Here is a 23,835-nt window from a genome sequence, read left to right as displayed (position 1 = left end):
TGAATGATGCTGAGAATGAAAGGGTTAACATCTGAGAAGTGTTTGATGGCTCTGGCCTGTGCTTACTGGAGTTTAGAAAAATGAGGTGGGGGGAATCTCATTGAAACCTTTTGAATATTGAAAGGTCTGGAAAGAATGTATTTGAGGAGGATGTTTCCTATAGTGGGTGAGCTTAGGACCAAAGGACACAGCCTCAGAATAAAGGGTCATCCATTTAGAACAGAGGCAAAGAGGAATTTCTTTTGCTCAACAGTGGTGAATCTGTGGAATTCATTGTCACAGGTGACTGTGGAGGCCAGGTCATTGAGTATATTTAAAGTGGAGTTTAATAGGTTTTTGATTAGTCACAGCATCCAAGGTTAAGGGGAAAGGGTAGGAGAATGGGGTTGAGAGTAATAATAAATTAGCAATGATGGATGGGCTGAATGGATTGTCTCTCCCACCACCTAGGCAGTGCATGCCAGTACCCGTTGCTCTGTGTATAAAAGAAAAAAAACTTGTCTCTCTCATCTCCTTAGAACTTACCCACTCTCGTCTTAAATACATGCCCTCTAGTATTAGACATTTCAACCCTTGGAGAAAAATATAGTCTGTCTACTCTTTCTATGCCTTTCATAATTTTATAAACCTCTGTCAGATCTTCACTCGGCCTCTGCCGCTTCAGAGAAAACAATCCAAGTTTGTCCAACTTCTCATTATAGCACATTCCCTCTAATCCAGGTAACGTCCTGGTAAACTTCTTCTACATACTCTCCAGCACCTCGTCATCCTTCCTATTATGGGGCAACTAGAACTCCATGCAGTACTCCAGATGCGGCCTAGCTAGAGTTTTATAAAGCTGCAGCATAACTTCCTGACTTTCGAACTCAATGCCTCAACATATACCTTATGTCATCTTAATCACCATCAACTGGTGTGGCCACATTCAGGGAACAGTGAACTTGGACCTGAAGATCCCTCTGCTCATCAATATTGTTAAGAATCTTGTCTTGTACTTTCTCTCACATTTGACCTACCAAGCTGCAACACTTCACACTTGGCCAGATTAAAACCCATCTGCCATTTCTCCTCCCTTATCTGCAACACTATATTCTTTGTCAGTAATCTACATTATCCACACCACCACCAATCTTCGTCTCATCTGCAAGCTTACTAACCCACCCATACAGTTTCCTCCAGATCATTATATACATCACAAACAGTAGAGATCCCAGTACAGATCCCTGCAGAACACCTACAGATGACAGCCCTCCAGCTAAAATCCCTTTGACCACTATCCTCTGTCTTCTATGGCAACCCAGTTCTGAATCCAACTGGCTAATTCACCATGGATCCCATGCATCTTAATCTTCTGAATGATTCTCCCATGAGGCCTTACTAAAATACACATGGACAACATCCACAACTCTACCTTCATCAGTCACGCTTCTTTTTATAATTAAATATTCAGAATGCTATGAAGCTTTGCATATACCCCAGTTAATAGATTATAATTTTCTATCTATTGCAAACAGATTGTCTTTACTCAAAAGAAATTTCAACTTGCATTTATATCATTTTTAATTTGGGGGGGAAGTTGCAATACAGTGCTTTATGGACATGAGAATATACAGGAGTTTATTTTTTGTTTGAACAAACTAGCTTTTAAAGTTGCTGAATTTTATTTAGAAATTCTGTGAATCTAAAATGCAGAGAATTGTACCATCATGGTAATACAAAGCCAGCAAAGAATACAGGACAAAATCTAGATGAAAGACAAATAAGTTGTAATTGTGTCTTGTAAATCCTTATTGGTGAACAGTATGCAGTGATTTTAAAATTAAATGCATAATGGTACAAAGATTGAGAATTTGTTTTGGTTTTCTTAAGATCAAGAATACCATGGTTATCAGCTCTTGGTCTCCTTGTTAGTTTATCATATCATTGATTGCTCACAGAGGAGCCATATATATCTGAATATTGGCTAACAGAATCCCAATGAGACATTAAGTAATCTTGCTTGAAAGCATCAGTTTAGAGTTGAAACGGACTTAAAGCCAACTCATCTGACAACAATATTTGGAGAAATCTGTCGTCATCAACATTCTATCTTGTTATAGAGGAAAGTATAAGGCCTCATGGTATCTCCCTTGATCCAAGCATTAGGCACCTACTAGGGAACAAAAGGCCATCTGGATCACTGACGGAATGCCAGCTGCTTACTGACTCCAGTCGTGGCTGTAAAACTGGCCTCAAAATATTGATTGCGACAGAAACACTGATGCAGAAAAATCAATATCAAAGGGCTCAAAAGACCCTGCAAAGAAAGTTCTAGTGTGTTAATGCCTCATAAATGACTTCTAATCAACAGGAGCCACAGAGGCTGGAATGCCCTGGAATCCACTATAATTAACATTTGTGAAGACATTCATGACTTCTCTACCAGAAAACACTGAGACTGTCTTTTTTGTGCGATTGGGAGTTTAAAAATTGAATGCAAAATTATTTTCATGGCAGCTGAAGACTATAAGGTCCAATGAAAAAAGATTGGAGGCCCTAACAGTGGATCATCAGTGGAAGGAGCACAGGAGATCCAACTACTTTGATTTGTCAGTGCTGTCGAGACTATGGCCAAGTACCCAAGCACTATCCTGAGAAAAGGTAATGACATAGAAAAGGTGTATCAGGGATAGCACCTACTGGAAGAGGACATCCAGGACCCTCTTCAACCAGCACTCACTCTTTGATGCGCCTACCCTGAGTGACATCCTTTAGTCCACTAAGCATTAGATTTTCTACGCTACTCCCATCATGGCAACAGCATGAAAAAGTCACTAACAAAGCTTCTGGAATGGACGAAATCCTCACTGAAGTACTGGAACATGACAGAGAAGCGCTTGTGCAAATTTATGACAGCTCTGAGAAGAACAAAACACATTAGGGACTGCAGAGGCTAGGTCTGCTTTCCTAAGAGTAGGAGAGGCTGAGGGAAAATCTGTTAGATGTACACAAAATAATGAGGGGCATGGATAAGGTGAATAGTGAGAAACTTTGCTCATAGCAAAGGGCATTGGTTTAGAGTAATGGATAGGATGTTTTGAGGGCATGTGAAGAAGGGCTTTTTCATCCAGAGAATGGTTGGAATCTGGAAAGCACTGGGTGGTAGAGACAATCTCTCACAACTTCTAAGAAATATCTAGACAATCACTTGAATGGTCAAGTCACAGAGACTATGGACCAAGTGAGTTGAAATGAGATTGCTACAGATTGGTGCTTGATGGTCAACATGAACATGGTGGGCTCTATGATTCTCTTTGTGGCTGACCAGAAATCTGACCATTTTAAAGAAGACCATGTCCATTTGTAGTAAATGTAGAAGGGTCTGCCAGTATCATCTCAAAGGTACTTTTCAACCACTCTCTTTGAATGGGCAGTGTTTTCCACCTCTTTCCTCTGCTCTACCTGGTGCAACCTTCCCATTGTTTTTCATCCCTCCTCACCAATCACTTTGTCTTTGTCTCTCACCTCTCCCACTTTCCCTTTATACTGCCCTTCTCTCTCCATTCTCCATCTTGATGCTGCATTTCAACTTGGGACTTCTGACAGTTCTTTCATCTCCACACACATGCTTGCTTAACCTGATGAGTTTTCTGCAGCAGATTGTTTGTTGGTCTGGATTCCAGCATCCACAGTCTCATGTGTCGAGTTTCCTAGAGTCACAATATGGATTTTGTCATTCAAGAGATACAGTGGGCGTGCTCTTCACTACACAGAGCATATCGAAGGACAGCAGTATTCACTATACATGGCATGTTATCAACTGCACAAAAACATTAGCTCTTCTATTAATAGGGATTTGTGGAGCTCCTCTTCAAATTGTGCTGTCCTCAAAACGCTCATCTTTCTACATCTGCTAAATGATGGTATGAACATCTAAGAAATTATGTTAAGTGGTTTACCATCGACCCATTGCAAACTGAGGTGAAGTGAGAATCTGCTATTGAACTCCCCTTCTCAGCCTTCATTACAATATTCCATGCTGTCACCATCAAGGTTCCCCTAGAATGGAAGAAGCATGCATGATGTATGGGAAACCATTCAACCTTGGCCAGTGCACACCCCAATCTCAGACATCAATTTGCAGTACAGAACCAATATTTGCATTTGTCTAATTTCCTGACAGGTTCCAGAACAGGGTTTTGATATTCTGTCCTTACTTAACCATTGTTTTAGATATGTATTATCTGTTTTGTCCTGCTTTTATCAGTTCTACACAGTGCAATTCTCAATGGGTGGGGGAGGAGAAATATCTGGTTGTTGTAAGTTAATTGACATTCTTTAACTCACGATTGTTTCAAAACTTTTTGCAGCTTGCATGCAAGAACTGTGGCTATGCGTATTGTTCATCTTGCCTCGGTTACAGTGCCTTTGTCCCCTGTGGTGGGCATACACAGCAAAAGGTCTGCAGGCAATGTCATGGAGCACTCACAAGGTAACTAATGATACGAAAGTAGCATAACCAAGAAAACTAGTGAATTATCTCTTGTTCATAATAAACATCATTAAAGTGCAGATGTTAGAAATTGCAAATAAAAACAGAATTTGCTGGAAACATTCAGCTGGTCATGCAGCATTTGTCTGGGTGTTTTCTACCTGTTACGGTAACTCTTTCTCTTTTCATAGATGTTGTATTACTACAGAATGTTACCTGCATTTTCTGTTTTATCAGAGACATGAGAGACTGAAGATGCTGGAATCTGGAGTAAAGCAAACAAGTTGCTCAAGGAACTCAGCGGGTCAGGCAACAACTTTGGAGGCAAAGGGATGATCAGCTTTCTCAGTTGAGACCTTGCATTAGCATTGAGGGTGTGAAAGGGAGAATCAGATTTGTGTTTATTATCACTGACTTGTTGTGAAACTTGTTGTTTCGCAGCAACGGTTTGGTGCTAGATGAAGAGGTGCATGTGGAGGAGTGGGGCAGGTGGAGCCAAGTGAGGAGGAAGTGATGGGCAGATGGAGAAGGGAGGAGTGGAATTGGCAACAGAGGATGGGAGGTGACCTGTGGAGGGTTGTAGATTGTGGAATTTGAAAAGAAAAGAAGGTGATGAGTACATTTAGATAAAGGAGGGATGGTGGGCAGATGGGAACGGTGGGAGTAGTGCATTGAGGACCCAGTGTTGTTAGGCAGATGGAACCAGGTGGTGCAGGAGAAAGTTGTCCAGTTTTTTACTCCTCCGCTACCTGACTCCATCTACCTATCAAAGATGGGTAGATGGAGTCAGGTAGGGGAGGGGTAAAAACCTTACCTGGTTTCACCAATCATTGCCCCCCCCCACCCACTTCACCTCTTTATTCCAGTTATCTTTGTCTTTACATTCTCCGTCTTGATGTGATGTCTTAACCTGAGTTATCAACCACCCCCTTTCCTACACAGGTGCTGCCTAACTTGCTGAGTTCCTCCAGCTGCCTCTATTTCTTCTTGTTATTTTTATGCATATTGTCACTAAATCAGAGCTTATGGTGTTACGTAGGAAGAATAATTGAAATAATGTAAATATTTACATATTACTTTTTTTAAACAAAGCATCTATGTAATATAGCACAACTGACCACAACATAATTGGGGTATAGGAGTTCTGCTATTAGTAGTTTATTTGTCACTGTTAATAACTAAATAAATGGGAAAAAAAACTTTTTTATATAGCAACTTATTGTCTCAAGGTACTACCAAACAAAATTTAACGGCAAGCCTCATAAAGTGTAAAAGTGGGTTTGAGTAAAAGTGGGGTCCGCAGGAAGGAAAGTCAGGAGTGAAGGGCCTCAGCAGCTGAAGGCAAGGCCACCAGAAGAGGAACGATCAAAATGGAAGTTGTAGAAGAAATTACAAGGGATGATATCTTGATGGATTATTAGGTTGTAAGGGACTATGGAATGCTATGGAATAATTTGAATGCGAAAATGAGAATTTTAAAAAAGCATTTTTTAACCATTGCAAATGTAGGTTAGTGAGGACTGGATGAATGAAGTGACGTCTACTGAGACTCCAAGCAGACTTGGATAGTGTTTATGGAGAATGGGAAATGTGATTTTTGGTTAGGGGCATTGAAAGAGTCAAAATTAAAGTTTATAAAAGTTTGGTGAACAATTTGAATTGAGGAAGAGCTGGGCAGGAAAGAGGACAACTAATGGATTAATATAATGACATTTATAATCTTTGAACCAATAACTGGATCAAGCATTGAATCAAAAATATGATATTAACCCCCACCCTATATATGGGCCAGATGGTTCATAATCTCTGCTATGACCACACATTTTTTTCATTTGTGTATTAAATATCCATAATTGCCATTTTTAAAGGTCTGATGTTTGCTTAAGGACGCAAAAACAATTCACACTCTGGGAGAAAGGTCAAGGCTAACAGTATAGTATGTGAATGTGGAGCAAGAGGGAGAGAAAATAATTTTAATATTTTTGTTCTTTAACAGCAACAAAAAGCAGGACAATACTGCAAGATGGTCTCCACCAGAAAACTACAAAAAGTAAGGGTTGCTTCCAGATTGGTGGATTGTATTTATAACATACATTAGTAAGTGCAAGTGTAATATAGAACTGCAACCTCTTTGGATTACTTTATGGCTTTAAAATAAAGGTAGCTGCGTCAGGATGGTATCGGTGGAAAACTAGCAAAGATGTGGGAAATTAAGTAGACGAGTTAATCTCCATTCAGTATAAATGACTCATTGGATCAGTAGTTGGTGTTCCAGCAACTGGGTTCATTTCTGACCTGTATGTGCTGAGTTGCTTGTCCTCCCTGTAACTACGTAGTTTTTTCCCTGGGTGCCTTGTTTCCTCCCACATTGCTCTCACTTGCTGGTGTGTTAAGTTGTCTTATGGTAGGTGGGTGGCAGATTAATTAGGGGAGTTGATGAGCCACGAGAGAGAATAGTTTACAGGGAAGTAGTGAATAAAGAGACAGATTAATATGGGAATGCTTTGAGGGTTGACATAGAGTCAGTAGGCTAAATGTTTTCCCTTGTGTCACTATGAAATATGAATTGAGTAAATGAGGATGTGTAGATTAGTGATTGGTGGTTAGAACAGGTGTAGTGGGCTTAAGGTCCTCTTTGTTTGTTGCATGACTGAATGACTTCAATGACATGGACACTGACCATCTCCTAACTGCCTTTGAGCTATATCCTTGTTAAAGTTCAAGTGGAGATGATATTGAACTTTGAGTGATTAGTACATTTTCAATGCAGTATTACCATTTACCAGCTATATTTTTTTTTATTTCTGGATGACAATCTTTACAAATTGAAATTGGACTTAGACCATAAGACATAGGAGCGGAATTATGCTGTTCAGCCCATTGATTTTCCTCCACCATTCAATCATGGCTGATCCTGGATCCCATACACCTGTCTTTTTGTCATATCCTTTGAAGCCCAGACGATCAGGAAACTATCAACTTCCACCTTAAATATACGCACGGACTTGGCCTCCACTGCAGACTATGGTAGACCATTCCATAGATTCACTACTCTGGCTAAGAAGATTCCTCCTTACCTCTGTTCTAAAAGGTTGCCGCTTAGTTTTGAGGTTATGCTCTCTAGTTCTGGATACCTCCACCATTGGAAACATCCTATCCACATCCACCCTATCTAGTCCTTTAAACATTCTGTTATAAATTAGAAAGTCTTGTTGATAGTAAAGCAAAGAATGATAGAGATCTTTGTCAGTTAACAAACGGGCTGTGGAATGAAAAATGGCTTTCAATTTCAGTAGGTGTGAGGAGATGCATTTTCAGAGTAGGACATATACAATGAATAGCAGAGCACTGTCGCACTGTCGAGTGTTGTGGAACAGATGTACCTGGGAGTACTAGTGCAGAGTTCATTGAAAGTAGCAGCACAAGTAGTTTCTTTTAGCGTGTGAGGTAATTTTAAATTCCTCTCAAACATCTAACCAATTATTATAATCACTGATCTTTTATTATTTTCTAGGTCACTTTTAAACAGTTTTTGCCGGTTTTCCTTTAGCGTCAGAAGGAACTCCCTTGTGTCCATTTCCAAAGCGATCTTTTGAAAAGTACTGTGTTTTGTGCAACTGCTCTTAATCATCTGCTCTCTTGATACACTGTTCTTTGAGGTTCTACTTGCACTTCTTTCACTTCCCCTGAAGGATACAAGAAAAGCAAGTAAGGGAATTGGACACCTACTTAAAAGGGAGAAATTGAAGGGTGATTGAGAAATATTGGGAAAGTGAGAGTGAGCCAGCCAGAGTCCAGCTACCATTTTGTTCTCTCTTTTCCTAATTGTAATTTCCTGAATCTTCTACAATGAAATCTGCAAACTCATAACATTTTGTGCTCTCTCAATTCAACTTTAATCTTGGTCGTCTTCCAATTAGTACTTCTAGCACCGAGGTTGGATAGGTGCTGTCATTCAGCTCTGAAAGTGACATCAAGACAGCCTTACAGTGTCTAAGTTTGACATCAATAATTACTCCCTTTTTTTTCTGTTGGAATACACATGATTTTCCCTTGGTGTGCCTTCGGTAACATTGTAGAAATTCAGTAATGTGCTAGATATGGATGAAAATATCTGTTAGAGAGCATGCAATTATGGGGCCAAACTGAAGTAATATTTAGTTTTGCCCCTCTGATTGCTCTGCCACTTCCTTACTATTTTCCATTAACTCTTCAAATTTACTTTTGTTTTCGTACATGTCCAATCCCCTTTGAAGTTTGGAGACACAAGAGACTGCAGATGCTAGAACCTGGAGAAACAAACAATCTGCATGTCCTGATGCAGGGTTTTGACCCAAAATATCTACAATTCCTTTCTACTCAAAGATGCCACTCGCCCTGTTCCTGGATTCCCTAGTGATGCTGTGAGACCCTAGTTCTGACGCTCCCTTTAAACATACAAGGTTTGCTGGAACATTTATCACTTCTCCTGTGTAACCCCTTTTTTAAGTTATGTTACAACATAATCCTTATCCTTATGTAACAACATAAAGATTAACAACAACCATTGATCTGAAGAAACTGCCAGTCCAGCATCACTGAAGTTCTGCACATGCTTGATTAATGGAGTTCTACTGCAGTAAGGTTTTTCTGAGATGACAAAACATGGTTTATGTGATCCAACATAAAAAACTTTCTCTAATTCCAAGTCTTTGTAAAGTGAGGGTTTTACAGAATGAAAGAAATAAGCAGCTGTAATAGCTAATTCCTCTAATGATCCCTGTCCAATAAAACTGTCTTCTGGTTTGTAGGCGAGTAGCTGCTTTGGAAGCCAAACAGCAAGGTCAAACAGCAGTCAAGAAAGCGGGGTGTCAGGCGCCCAGCGTTGGCATGAAGTTTAAGCACTGGGGTCTTTCAAAAGAGGATCAAGCCATTGCTGAACGACTGGAGAAGCTGAAGGAAGAAACCAAACCAAGTTAGTTCCATTGTTAATTACTGGATTGCATTGTTAATAATGTTAATTATTGCTTACCGACACAACCAATCGACAGACAACGCAATAGCCACTGCTCTACATACTGTCCTTACACATCTGGAGAAGAAGGATGCTTAAGTGAGAATGCTGTTCTTGGACTATAGTTCAACATTCAATGCCATAACTCCCTTCAGGCTCGACAGGAAGCTCAGAACCTTGGCCTTGAGCTTGCCTTGTGCAGCTGGATCCTGGACTTCCTGTCAGATCGCCAGAAGGTGGAAAGAGTGGGTGCCCCCACCTCCACCCCTCTGACTCTCAATGCAGGAGCCCCTCAGGGCTGTGTACTAAGTCCCCTCCTTTACTCCCTGTATACCCATGACTGTGTTGCCATGCACAGCTCTAATCTGCTAATTAAATTTGCTGACGACATGGCATTGATTGGCCTAATTTCAAACAATAATGAGATGGCCTACAGGGAAGAAGTCATCCCTCTGACACAGCGGTGTCAAGGTTAAAACCTCTCCCTCAATGTTGCAAAAGCAAAAAAACTGGTTGTGGATTACTGGAGGAATGGAGACGGGCTAACCCTTATTAACATCAATGGATCTGGGGTTGAGAGGGTATACAGCTTTAAGTTCCTCAGCATCCACATCATCGAGGACCTCAGGTGGTCTGTACACACCAGCTGCGTGGTGAAAAAGGCACAACAAGCACTTCTTTCACCTCAGACAGTTGAGAAAGTTTGAAATAGGCCCCCACATCCTAAGAACTTTCTACAGGGGCACAATTGAGAGTATCCTGACAGGGTGCATTACTGCCTGGTATGGGGACTATACTTCCCTTAATCGCAGGATTCTGCAGAGAGTGGGTGCAGACGGCCCAGCACATCTGTAGTTGTGAACTTCCCATGATTCAGGACACCCATGATACCGCAGCATTAAAGCCAGGACCAACAGGCTTCCAACAGGATCGACAGCTTTCTCCACCAAGCCAATAGACTGATGAATTCATGCTGATTTGAGTGTATCCCTCTTTTTATTCATTCATTCATTAATTTATTTATCTATTTATCTATCTATCTATTAATTAAATTTTTAGAAAATTACAAAGAATAAAGTAATGATAAAATAGTAAGAAAGAGAAAAATAATATTAACCCTCCCCCCTCCCCTTAACCCTTGTCTAAAGAAAGAAAGAGGAGAAAGATTGCCTGGATATCGGAGGATTCCCACATGCTCCATGGAGTTCAAAATAATTTTAATATTTTTACTTTCCCCAATTACTTTATAATTTTATCTTCAAGGGACCTATGTATTTAATCCTATCTTTTGTAGGTATGGGAGCAAAATTTTCAAAAATATATCATATTCATTTCTTAGATTGTATGTAATTTTTTCAAGTGGAATACAACTATATGTTTCATTATTCCAACGATCCATAGTTAGATATAAATCGGATTTCCAAGTAACTGCGATAACTTTTTTGGCTACTGCCAATGCAATTTTTATAAATTTTTTCTGATACTTAGTCAATTTAAGTTTCGGTATTGTCCCTTCAATGTCTCCTAATAAAAATAATATTGGACTATGTGGGAGTTGTACTCCAGTAATTTGTTCCAATAAAAGTCTTAGATTTATCCAAAATGATTGAATTTTAAAACAAGACCAAGTAGAATGTAAAAAAGTACCAATTTCTTGATTACATCAAAAACATTGGTCAGACATATTTGAATTAAATCTATTTATTTTCTGTGGTGTTATATATAATTGATGTAAAAAATTATATTGTACTAATCTAAGCCAAACATTTATTGTATTTATCATACTATCAGAACATAATCTTGACCAGATTTTCCATCAATTTTAATATTCAAATCAGATTCCCATTTTTGTCTTGATTTATGAATTCCTGATTTAATTGTCTGTTTTTGAATCAAATTATACATACAAGATGTAATTTTTTTAATTTTCCCTTTTTGAATTAATATTTCTATTTCACTAGGTTTTGGCATCAACATTGTTCGACCCAGCTTTTCTCGTATATAAGCCTTTAATTGAAAATAACAGAAAAGACTGTTGTTTGATATTTTATATTTATTTTTTAATTGATCAAATGACATCAATATACCTCCTTCAAAACAATCACCTATATATTTAATCCCCTTTTGGAACCAATTATGTAAAAGTTTAATATCCATTATAAAAGGAATAAGCCTATTTTGAATTAAAGTTCTTTTTGCTAATAAAGATTTCCATATTTACCTTATTCCATAAATCAATCAAGTGTCTTAATATAGGAGATTCTTTTTTTTCCCGTATCCATTTGGATCCTCATTTATATATAAAATCTACTGGTATGTTTTCTCCTATCTTATCTAATTCTATTCTAATCCATGCTGGTTTTTCTTCATCAAAAAAAGACGCAATAAATCTAAGTTGATTTGCTTTATAATAATTCTTAAAATTTGGAAGTTGTAACCCTCCTAAATCAAATTTACATGTCAATTTTTCCAATGATATTCTTGACATCTTTCCTTTCCAAAGAAATGTCCTTACGTATTTATTCAGTTCTTGAAAAAACTTCTGAGGTAATTGTATTGGTAAAGTTTGGAATAGATATTGCAATCTAGGAAATATATTCATTTTTACAGCATTAACTCTACCTATTAATGTTATTGGTAACATCATCCATTTATCAAGATCCTCTTATTTTTTTAAATAATGGCAAATAATCTTGTTTGTATAAATTTTTTACATCATTATCAACTCTAATACCTAAATATTTCATCCCATTTATTGACCATCGAAATTGAGTTACTAATCGACATTGATTATAATTTCCTTTGGTAAGGGGTAAAATTTCACCTTTATCCCAATTTACTTTATACCCTGATACTTTCCCATTTTCTTCCAATCTAAAAGATAATCTTTGCAAAGATTGCAATGGGTTTGTTAAATAAATCAAAACACCATCAGCAAATAATGGGCAGCCTTGTCTAGTTGACCTCGTTAAGCAAAATGGTGTTGAAATCTGACCATTTGTAACTACTTTAGCTTCAGGATTAGTATTTAGGGTTTTAATCCATTGTATAAAAGATTTTCCCAACTCCTATTTTTCCAATACCTTAAATAAAAAATCCCATTCCAATCTATCAAATGCTTTTTCTGCATCCAAAGCAACTGCCACACTCATTTCCTCTCTTTTTTGTGCCAAATGAATTATACTAAGTAACCAGGTTATATTATCCATTGATTGTCTGTTTTTAATAAAACCTGTTTGATCCATATGTATTAATTTTGGTAAATATTTAGATATTCTATTAGATAAAATTTTTGCTATTATTTTATAATCTGTATTCAACAAAGAAATAGGCCTATATGATGTTGGTTTTAAAGGATCTCTATCTTTTTTTGGCAATACAGTTATGATCGCTGTTAAAAAAAGATTGTGGGAGTTTATGCATTCATTTGAATGTATTTCTATGTTACATTGACTGTTCTATTTTTTATAAATTACTGTGATTGCACATTTAAGCAGAGACGTAAAGATTTTTACTCTTGTATGTGAAGGATGTAAGAAATATAATTCAATTCAAATATTTGTGACCACTTGCAATAGCAGCAACAACAGTCCATTCCTGTATGCACTTAAAGTTAGTTGTAAGGTGTCACCTTGAACCACAGTTGTCCCTGTGATGAAAGAAATCCTACAGTGAGGTAAGTGTTCCAGGATTTTGACCGAACAATAAAAAGAAGGGAAAATGTGTTCACTTGGGTAACAATAACAAAAGGTTTTGTCTGCTCTTTGCAGAAATTTCATTGGCCAACAGGATTTTAGCTTGATTCCTGCAAGCACTATAACGATCCTTGTTATAAATGGGTTTGTAAATGTTCACACCAAGGCATGCTTATCCTATTGATGTTCTGAGCCATTGTTTTTAACCCTTTTCAGATATTACCTCAATATGTTCTTTCTATTCTTATGTTACTTAAGCTATGACTTTACTCAAAACTGGAGTTGTGATCAAAAGGTACAATTTGTGGGTACACCAATTAATCCAATCTGATGCTTCCAAGCCATTCAATAATTCCAAGGTTATCTGATGCACAGTACTGTAGCGATTAGTGTAGTTGCTTCACAGTACTAGTGATTACCGTGAGGGGTTCAATACCAGCGTTCTCATGGATGTGTGGATTTTCTCTGTGTGCTCTAGTTTCCTCCCACATTCCAAAGCTGTGTAGTTAGGGTTAGTGAGTTGTGGGCTTGTTATGTTGGCACAAGAAATTCAATCCCAGCACATTTGATTCATGTGTGAGAAATAAACTGATCTTTAATCTTTATTCTGTAATTAAAACAGTGTCTATTCCCTCATCCATGTATAAGATATATCACCTTTTATTCATCTGAATACAGCAAAATACTTAAGAATACAAAGAGTGTGACTGGAAGTCCATTTCAATGTAGAAAGATTCATCCTGATACTATCAAATATCTCTGATATAATTCTGAAGCCAGGACTGTTTAATATTGATCCTGTCCAGAAAAAGTTTTGTTTCTTTTCCTGACTTCAATTAGTACAAGATTCAACAATACCAACCCAGACAAGCAAAAACAGGCAAAACTTGGACCAAGTAGATTTTTTTTGGCTCAATCCTCAGCAGAAATGTAAAAACGAATCTGCAAGTTTTAATTGAATAACCTGGATCAATCCAAGTGTGGCATTTCCTCCATACTGTATTGTATCAATATGTTATTGTATATTGCAGAACATGTAGCCTCTCAGAAAGAGATCGAGTTTCGGCTAGCTGCACTGAAGAAGGAACCTCAGCGACCCGTACCTTCCACCAGGGAAATGGAGGACAGGCTAGCCCTGTTAAAGGGACAGACCCCACCGTCACAGATCCCTAAACCTGTAAGAATGTCTAACATCTTGGTACCGTGCTGAAAGTATACTTAACACACTTTTATATGACCAAAAAAAAAATCAGAGCCTACAATTTGCTGCAAAAATATGAAAAGTAGCTTAGAAATTTGATAGATTTGGCTTAATGTGCACTTTTATATACTTATGCCTGTGATCGCAACATGTGGATTTGGCACAATACAGTATATTATTTTCTTGCTGGTGCCTCAGTTCTTCACTAAATGGCCAGATTTAAAACTGGTGCTTGGCTCATTGTGTACCAGGACCAAACCCAGCCCCTGCTCACTGCTGTCCTGACTGACATTAGCTGAGTTTAGTGTACACTAGCAATTAGCTTTGCAACCACCTGCTATTGGAGTCATTCTGCAAAGAAATGGGCCCTTCGGCACAACTGGTCCACATAAGCTAAGATTCCATAAGACATAGGAGCAGAATTAGCCATTCGGCCCATCAGTCTGCTCCACCATTCCAATGAAAGATGCCCCTTGTGGCTCAGCCCTCGAATCCTGGTAACATGCTCATATATCTTCTCTGCACTCTTTCCACTGTAATGGCATTTTTCCTTTACTGTGCTGAATGATCAGTGTTCTTGGGTGCTTGGTCATTCAAATTAATATTTTTGTTATTAGATAATACATAAGAAATAGGGGCAGGAATAGGCCATCTGGCTTGTTGAGGCTGCTGTGCCATTCTCTAAGATCATGGCTGATACAACTAAATGTTTTTCCTAAAATGACCCTTCCTCAGCCTGTTAAATAACCAGCAATGAAAATAAAGCCCAAGTAATCATGAATTTGTCTGCAAAATCACTTGCATTCAAGAAAGCTCAGTTGAATTCTCTTCCTTTTGTTCTAGAATCACCCAGCTCCCGATAGCAGGACACAAACAGAACAAGTCAGCGACCTTCTCGAGCAGATGTCAGAAGAGGCAGCTATAGATGCAAAATATAGCTCTGGTGTTAAAAGTAAGGTGTTTTATTATTTATTGAATTATTATTTTTATTAAATATCTAAGATTCACCATGATTGTTCGCTGCTTCTTTCCCACAAGGGGGGAGAAAGAACATATCTGATATTAACTTGTGCTCACTTTTTCAATGGCTGGCATTGAATAGCTTTTACCGTTAGGAAGCTTAGCTGTTTTATTTTTTATCCATTTAGGGCATGTCCTGTTGACATTCATTTATGCTATCTAAAATGTCACCTTGGGAGAAGCAAGTGAGCAAGGCCTGAAATAAAACTTGAAAACATTTTTTTTTGTGTGGTCTGGTATTTAATTGAACAGGACGTTTGCACACTAAGGGACATTAAGTACCCTGAGATACTATATTTGACTTTTGGTGAAAATGTGACTGTAATAAAGTCACTAATAACTGGTTAAGAATTCAGAAGACACTTTTCATTAGTCAGGCCATGGCTGGAATGTGGAGCATGCTTCTATACATGAGTCATTAAAATGAATAGCTTGGGAGTGCTTCAAAATAAATGAGAGGGAGAGAATGCTGATGCTGTTGGGTGTAGTAGACTGGGAGAAGGATCGTTAATTACCTGTCTCTGTGCTGAAAGCTCACGGTAATCTCCACATTCGTCAAATCTTTATCTGAGCTTGTGCAGCATGATGGTATGCTCTCCTCAGCCTGGGAGCTAGAAGCCTGTGTGAGTTAGTACTCTCTTTTTGGACTCTGAGGAGTGCAATGATTTAGCACAACAGCAGGGTCCATGCCAGTGCCAGAATCTGGAGCTTCTAGCAGAAATACAGTAGCCCCAGGCATTAGGATTGACGTTATCAGAACATTCAGCTCAGTATTTCCATGGTTGGCTGTTGCAGAGAAAGCCTGAAGAATGCAATAACAATAGGGTTGTTGTGATGGGAGATTTTAACTTTGCTAATATCGATTGGCATTTCCTTAGCGCAAGGGGTTTTGATGGGGTGTTCAGGAAGGTTTCCTGACACAATATGTAGATAAGCCAACTAGAGGAGAGGCTGTACTTGATCTGGTATTGGGAAATGAACCTGGCCAGGTGTCAGATCTCTCAGTAGGAGAACATTTTGAAAGTAGTGATCACAACTCTATCTCCTTCATCATAGTGCTGGAGAGGGATAGGAGCAGACGATTTGGGGAAATATTTAATTGGGGTGGGGGAAATGTGATGCTATTAGGCAGGAACTTGGGAGCATAAACTGGAAGCGGATGTTCTCAGGGAAATGCATGGCATAAATGTGGCAAATGTTCAGGGAATACTTGCATGGAGTTCTGCGTAGATATGTTTCACTGAGGCAGGGAAAGAATGGTAGGGTTAAAGAACCATGGTGTGCAAAAGATGTAGAATATCTAGTTAAGAAGAAAAGAAAAGCTTACAAAAGTTTCCAGAAACTAGGTACTGTTAGGGCGCTAGAAAATTACAAGGTCGTTAGGAAGGAACATAAGAATGGAATTTGGAGAGCTAGAAGTGGCCATGAGAATGCTTTGGTGAGCAGGATTTAGAAAAACCCCAAGTTATTCTACAAGTATGTGAAGGGCAAGAGGATGAACCGTGTGAGAATAGGACCAATCAGGTGTGATAGAGGAAACGCGTGCATGGAGTTGGAGGAGGTAGCGGAGGTACTTAATGAATACTTTGCTTCGGTAATCACCAGGAAAACAGACCTTGGCAATTGTGGGGATAAACTGAAATGGACTGTGGACTGAAAGTGGACTGAAATGCTTGAGCATATAGACATTCAGAAAGAAGATGTGCTGGAGCTTTTGAAAAGCATTGTTAGATAAGTCACTGGGACAAGATGAGGTATACCTCAGGCTACTGTAGAAGCAAGGGAGGAGATTGCTGAGCCTCTGGTGATGATCTTTGCATCATCAATGGGGATGGGAGAAATACCAGAGGATTGGAGGGTTGCAAATGTTGTTCCTTGTTCAAGAAAGGAAGTAGAGATAATCCAGGAAATTATAGACCAGTGAGTCTGACTTCAATGGTGGGTAAACTGTTGGAGAAGATCCTAAGAGGCAGGATTTATGAGTATTTGAGGAGAAATATTCTGATTAGGGATAGTCAGCGTGGCTTTGTCAAGGACAGGTCATGCCTTACAAGCCTGACTGTTACTTCCTCAAAGAATTCAAAACACATTGAAGGTGGAGCAGCGGATATAGTGTATATGGATTTCATTAAGGCATTTGTTAAGGTTCCCCATGCAAGGCTCCTTCAGAAAGTAAGGAGGCATGAGATCCAAGGAGACCTTGCTTTGTGGATCCAGAATTAGTTTGCCCACAGAAGGCAAAGGGTGGTTGTAGATGGTTCGTATTCTGCCTGGAGGTCAGTATCGTTCCACAGGGATCTGTTCTGGGACCCCCTCCTCTTTGTGATCTTTATAAATGACCTGGATGAAGAAGTAGGAGGGTGGTTTAGTAAGTTTGCTCATGACACAAAGGTAGGGGGTGTTGTGGATAGTGTGGAGGGTTGCCAGAGGTTACAGCGGGACATTGATAGGATGCAAAACAAGGCTGAGAAGTGGCAGATAAGTGAAGTGATTAATTTTGGTAGGCCAAATTTGAAGACAAAATATAATATTAATGGTAAGATTCTTGACAGTGTGGAAGATCAGCGAGATCTTGGGATCCGAGTTCATAGGACACTCAAAGCTGCTGCGCAGGTTGGCAGCATTGTTAAGAAGGCGTATGATGTGTTGGCATTCATCAACCGTTGGACTGAGTTCAAGAGCCATGGGATAATGTTACAGCTATATAAGAATTTGGTCAGACCCCACTTGGGTACTGTGTTCAGCCTGGTCACCTCACTACAGGAAGGATGTGGATACTATAGAGAGAGTGCAGAGGAGATTTACAAAGATGTTGCCTGGATTGAAGGGCATACCGTGTGAGAATAGATTGAGTGAACTTGGCCTTTTCTCTTTGGAGCTAAGGAGGATGAGTGGTAACCTGATAGAGGTGTATAAGATAATGAGGGGCATTGATCATGTGGATAGCCAGAGACTTTTATTTTCCAGGGCTGAAATGGCTAACACCAGGGATCACAGTTTAAGGGTGCCTGGAAACAGGGGATGTGAGAGATAATTTTTTCACACAAAGAGTGGTGGGTAGGTGGAATGCACTGCCAGCGGCAGTAGTGGAAGTGGATACATTCGGGACTTTTAAGAGCCTCTTACATGGAGCTCAGAAAAATAGATGGCTATGCACTAGGGAAATTCTAGGTAGTTTCTAGAGTAGGTTACATAGTCAGCACAGCATTGTGGGCCAAAGGGCCTGTAATGTACTGTTGATTTCTATGTTGTTTTGCCCAGTAGCTGTAATTAATAATTTTACAGTTAACCTGTAAGATTTTTGATACTGATTTTAATGGGTGCTTAGGAATAATGCATTATATTTGATTTATTCAGGTGTACAAGGTTAATCAAGGTGCATTTGGGATAGTGGATTTTGGACATAGTTTCTTATAAGAAAATTACATGGCTACAATTATCCCCAGCTCCTCTAAGTACTCACAGTGTGCTGGAGGAGGTCAGCAAGCCAGACACCATCAATGGATGGGAATAAACAATCAACGTTTTGGGCCAAGGTACTTCATCAGGACTGGAAAGGAAGGAAGAAGAAGTCAGAATAAGAGGTAGGGGCAGGGGAGGAAGAAATACATGTGGCAGGTGATGGGTGAAACTGGGAGCGGGGAGGAGGTAAAGTGTCGTCTCACCTGGCAGGACTGTTGGGGGCCCTAGTGAGGGGCAGATGCGACACTTAATCCACTTGCGAGGGTAAATGGAAGGTGTGGCACTTGTTCAGATTGCGAGGGTAAGTGGCAGGTGTGGCACTTGTTCCGATTGCGAGGGTAAGTGGCAGGTGTGGCATTTGTGCTTGTGAGGGTAAGTGGCAGGTGTGGTATCTGCTTGTGAGGCTGTGGCAGGTGTGGCATCAGTGCTTGTGAGGGTAAGTGGCAGGTGTGGTATCTGTGCTTGTGAGGGTAAGTGGCAGGTGTGGCACTTGTTCAGATTGCGAGGGTAAGTGGCAAGTGTGGCAGTTATTCTTGCAAGGGGATCAAGTGCTACAGCTGTCCCTACTTCTCCCTCACCCTCAGTACCATTCAGGGCCCTAAACAGTCCTTCCAGATGAGGTGACCCTTCACCTGCAAATCTGTTGGAGTCATCTACTGTATCCAGTGCTTCTGTAATGGCCCCCTGTATATCGCGGATACCCAACATAGGTTGGGAGACCACTTCATCGAGCTGCTCCACTCCATCCGCCACAAAAACCAGAATTAGCTGGTGGCCACCCATTTCAATTCTCATTCCCATTCTGACATGCCAGTCTACAGCCTATTCTACTGCCATGATGAGGCACACTTATCTTGGAGGAGTACCGCCTTGCATTCCCTCTGGGTATCCTCCATCCTGATGACGTGAACTTTGATTTCTCGAACTTCTGGTAATTGCCTCCCCCCCCCCCCCCCCCATCTCCTCTCCTTCACCATTGCCCATTCTTATTTCCCTCTCACACCTTCTTTCCTGCCAATTACCTCGCTCCAGTGCTTCTCCCCCTTCCTTTCTTCTGTGGTCTTTTGTCCTCCCCTATTAGATTCTCCTTTCTCCAGCCCTTTATCTCTTTCACCAGTCAACTTCCCAGCTGTTTTTTTTCACCCCCTCCCCCCTCGCAGTTTTGCCTCTCACCTTCCACCTTGTACTTCCTTGGTGCCTCCCCCATTTTCTTACTCTGACTTCTTTTCCCTTCATTCCTAGTCCTGATGAAGGGTCTTGGCCCGAAACATCAGCTGTTTATTCCCATCCATGTATGCTGCCTGACCTGCTGAGCTCCTCCAGCACATTGTGTGTATTACTATTGACTTCCTGCATCTGCAGTACCTCTTGTGTCCTCAATATTATTTAACAGAGGGCGATATCTTGTGTTGGACACAGATAATGAAATGAATGACCTGAATAAAGGAATCGATCCACAGAATTTCTACTGTCCTTCCAACAAAAACATCAATCTTGAGGAGGAGAAGGATTATCTTCTGAACCAAGCAACAGCTGAACTGAAACAGGACAACTTGCATCAGGAGCATTTCTTAAAGATTACTAGGAGACTTGCCGTGCTCAAAGGAGAGGATCCAAATTCGGGTGAGTGCAGGTGATTTTGGAAAGTTTCAATGTGTGTTTTTAGAATTTTTAAAAAGTTTGTTCTTATGGTATAGGTAATCCTTGATATTGCCCTCCTTCAATGCTGCATGCTGTCTTCCCACTCTTGAGATTCGTAAGGCAATGGTGTGCCCAGTGTAGGACTGGAAAGGAAGGGGGCAGAAACCAGAATAAGATGGTGAGGGAGGGGAAGGAGTACAAGCTGGTGGTGTTGGGTGAGACCAGGTGAGGGGGAGGGGAAGAGGTAAGGTGCTGAGAATGAGAGGATAGGTGGAAGCGGTAAAGGGCTGAAGAAAAAGGAATCTCATAGGAGAGGACAGTGGACCGTGGAAGGAAGGGGGGCACCAGAGAGGTGATGGACAGATGAGAAGAAGTGGGTGAGATGGTAACCAGAATGGGGAATGGTAAAAGAGAGGAAGGAGCAGGGAGAGATTTCTGAATGATAGAGGAATCAATGTTCATACCATCATGTTGGAGGCTACTCAGATGGAATAGGAGGTGTGGCTGCTGGATCCTGAATTTGGCCTCATCATGGCAGTAAAGGCGGCTATGGACAGACATGTCAGAATGGTAATAGGAAGTCGAATTGAAATGGGTGGCCACCCGGAGATCTTGCCTTTTGTGGCAGATAAAACAAAAGTGCTCAATGAAGCGATCCCCCGATATACAGTAGGACACACCAGGGGCACTGGATACAGTAGATAACCCCCGACAGGCTCACAGATGAAGTGTTGCCTCACCTGGAAGGACTGGTTGGGCTCTGAATGGTGGTGAGGGTGAAGGTGGAAGTGCAGGAATAGCACTTGTCCCACTTGCAGGAGTAAGTGCTAGGAGGGAGATCAGTGGGGAGGGACAGTGGGTAAGGGAGTCACATATAGCGGTCCCTGCAGAAAGCAGAGAGGGGAGAAGAGAAAATGTCTTTAATGGTAAGATCCATTTGAAGATAGCGGATGTTATAGAGAATAAATGCTGAATGAGGTGGTAAATAAGAACAAGGAGAACTCAATCCCTGTTAAGACGGTGGGAGCAAGGAGTGAGGGCAGACGTGCAGGAAATGGAGGAGATGTGGGTGGGGGCAGCATCAATGGTGGTGGAAGGGAAATCCTGTTCTTTGGAAAAAGAGGACATCTCTGATGTTTTGGAATTGAAAGCCTCATCCTAAGAACAGATAGAGTGGTGATTGAGGAACTGAGAAAAAGGAGTGGTATTTTTCAAGTGACAGGGTGGGAAGAGGTATATTCAAGATAACTGTGAGAGTCATTAGGTTTGTTAAAGAAACCAGTGGATTTTCTGTATCCAGAGAAGTTGAGAAATGTCAGAGATGAGCCAACTAAATTTGAGGGCAGGGTGGAAGTGGAAGCAAAGTTGACGATATTGTCGAGCTCCGCAGTGGTGCCGGAAGCAGTTACCGATGTAGCGGAGGAGCATTACCAGTGTAAGCTTGGACAATAGATGATTCCATGTCACTAATGAAAAGGCAGGCTTAACTGGGCCATTGTGAGTGCCCATGGCTACACGTTTAGTGTGGAGAAAGTAGGAGGAGCCAAAAAAGTAGCCTAACAAACTCTTGTACCAGGCCCTCAAAATTGTGAGAATATCAAGGGCCTTCCTTTTACAAAGACTGTTATCAGGCAACTTTTCACTTTCTTGTACAGGCAACAATTAACTCGGAGCCATTATTGTAATACCAGTAGTCATACCATAATACAGAATAGTTGCACCATCCATCTGAGTGTAATAATTGTGATATTGATCCCTTACCACCTTAATCTCTTTGGAAGCTTCTCCGACGTGATTTTGCCAGCTAGCTTATATTTGCCAGGTACAGCAGCCCAAGTGCCTCTTCTGACAGAATAAAATCCAAAGCTTTTCTGTCTGTAATGCTACTGTACAAACAGACACCAGTTCTGCCGACAACTTGGTAGATGCTTGTTGGGTTTGATTCAAAGGCATATGTGGTTTCATTTGTTATTTTCTCCAAAGCCAGTGCCATATTAATCAGTTCCCAGGACAACCTTGCAATCCCATATCCCAGAAGGGCAATCATCCAGAATCTCTTGACCTTTGTTATAGACTTCTGTGCCACCGGACCAGAGGGTGATGAAGCTGTGACACCAATTGTTGCATGTGAGCCATCAGTATATAGAATTAAATCTTTGGGAGAGTAATACCAGCAGGATACTGTTGGTCTTCGTTCTTGAATTAAGATTGCTATCACGTGTTTCTTGTTAACATGTGTATTCTTCATGCCGGATGTTGGAGTCCTGGGAGACCCAGAGTCTCCCAGGGAACTACATCTGTGTGAAGTGCATCTGGCTGCAGCTCCTTGAAGACCGTGTCAGGGATCTGGAGCAGTAGTTGGATGACGTTCGGTTTGTACGGGAGAATGCGGAGGTAATTGATCAGAGTTACAGCTAAGTAGTCACCCCAGAATTGCAGGAGGTGAGTAGCTGGGTGACTGTCAGGAGAAATGGAAATGTGAATAGTCAGTTTGCGCAGATCACCCCTGTGGCCATTCCCCTCGATAATAGGTATATAGTTTTGGATACTGATGTGGGGGATGACTTCCCAGGGGAATGCCACGGAGACCAGGTTACTGGTACTGAGTATTGATCTGTGGTACAGTGGGGAAAAAGGGAGAAGAGGGGACGGGTAGTGCTAAGGGACTCAACAGTCAGGGGAACAGACAGGAGATTCCGCGTACATGAACGGGAAACCCAGATGGTATATTGCCTCCCAGGTGCTCGGGTCAGGGACGTCTCAGATTGCGTCTACAACATTTTGGAGGGGAAGGAGGTGGACAACAGCCAGATGTCTTGGTACGTATTGGTATCAATGACATAGGAAAGTAAAACAGAGGTCCTGAAAAGAGAATTTCAAGAGCTAGGTAGAAAGCTGAGAAGCAGGGCCTCCAGAGTAGTAATTTCTGGATTGTTGCCTGTGACACACACCAGTGACAATAGAAACAAGATGATTGCCAATTTAATACATGGCTGAGAAGCCAGTGCAGGGGGCGGGGCTTCAGGTTCTTGAATAATTAGGATCTCTTCTGGGGGAGGTATGACCTATTCAAAAGTGACGGGTTGCACCTGAACCTGAAGGGGACCAATATTCTCCTGGGCTGGTTTGTTAGAGCTTTTGGTGAGGGTTTAAACTAACTGGGCTGGGGGATGGGAACTGGAGTGAAGGGACTCAGGACAGGACGGATGGTAAAAAAGCAAAGATGCCGTGCAGTCAGACTGTCAGGAAGGACAGGCAGATGATAGAACAGAATTGCAACCAGCAGGATGAGTATCAGTGCATTGGGGATGCAGAATCAAAAAGGGTATCAAACACAGCACTCAAAGTGTTA

The 23,835-nt window shown here is 40.7% G+C and overlaps 1 protein-coding gene across 1 annotated transcript in view; it reads left to right on the top strand.

Moving 5' to 3' along the window:
• Positions 1-23,835, top strand: part of zfyve19 (zinc finger, FYVE domain containing 19) — a 38,332-nt gene that overhangs the window by 4,800 nt on the left and 9,697 nt on the right. Inside the window, exons 2-7 of the mRNA XM_059953096.1 lie at positions 4,350-4,471; positions 6,468-6,521; positions 9,262-9,425; positions 14,191-14,336; positions 15,204-15,312; positions 20,262-20,465. Of these exons, the coding sequence (XP_059809079.1) occupies positions 4,350-4,471; positions 6,468-6,521; positions 9,262-9,425; positions 14,191-14,336; positions 15,204-15,312; positions 20,262-20,465 (799 nt within the window). The remainder of the gene's footprint in view (positions 1-4,349; positions 4,472-6,467; positions 6,522-9,261; positions 9,426-14,190; positions 14,337-15,203; positions 15,313-20,261; positions 20,466-23,835) is intronic.

Source organism: Hypanus sabinus, chromosome 2 (assembly GCF_030144855.1).
Source record: "Hypanus sabinus isolate sHypSab1 chromosome 2, sHypSab1.hap1, whole genome shotgun sequence".
NCBI lineage: Eukaryota > Metazoa > Chordata > Chondrichthyes > Myliobatiformes > Dasyatidae > Hypanus > Hypanus sabinus.
Note: the sequence above shows the minus strand (reverse complement) of the source record. Positions and strands in the feature narration are given on the sequence as shown.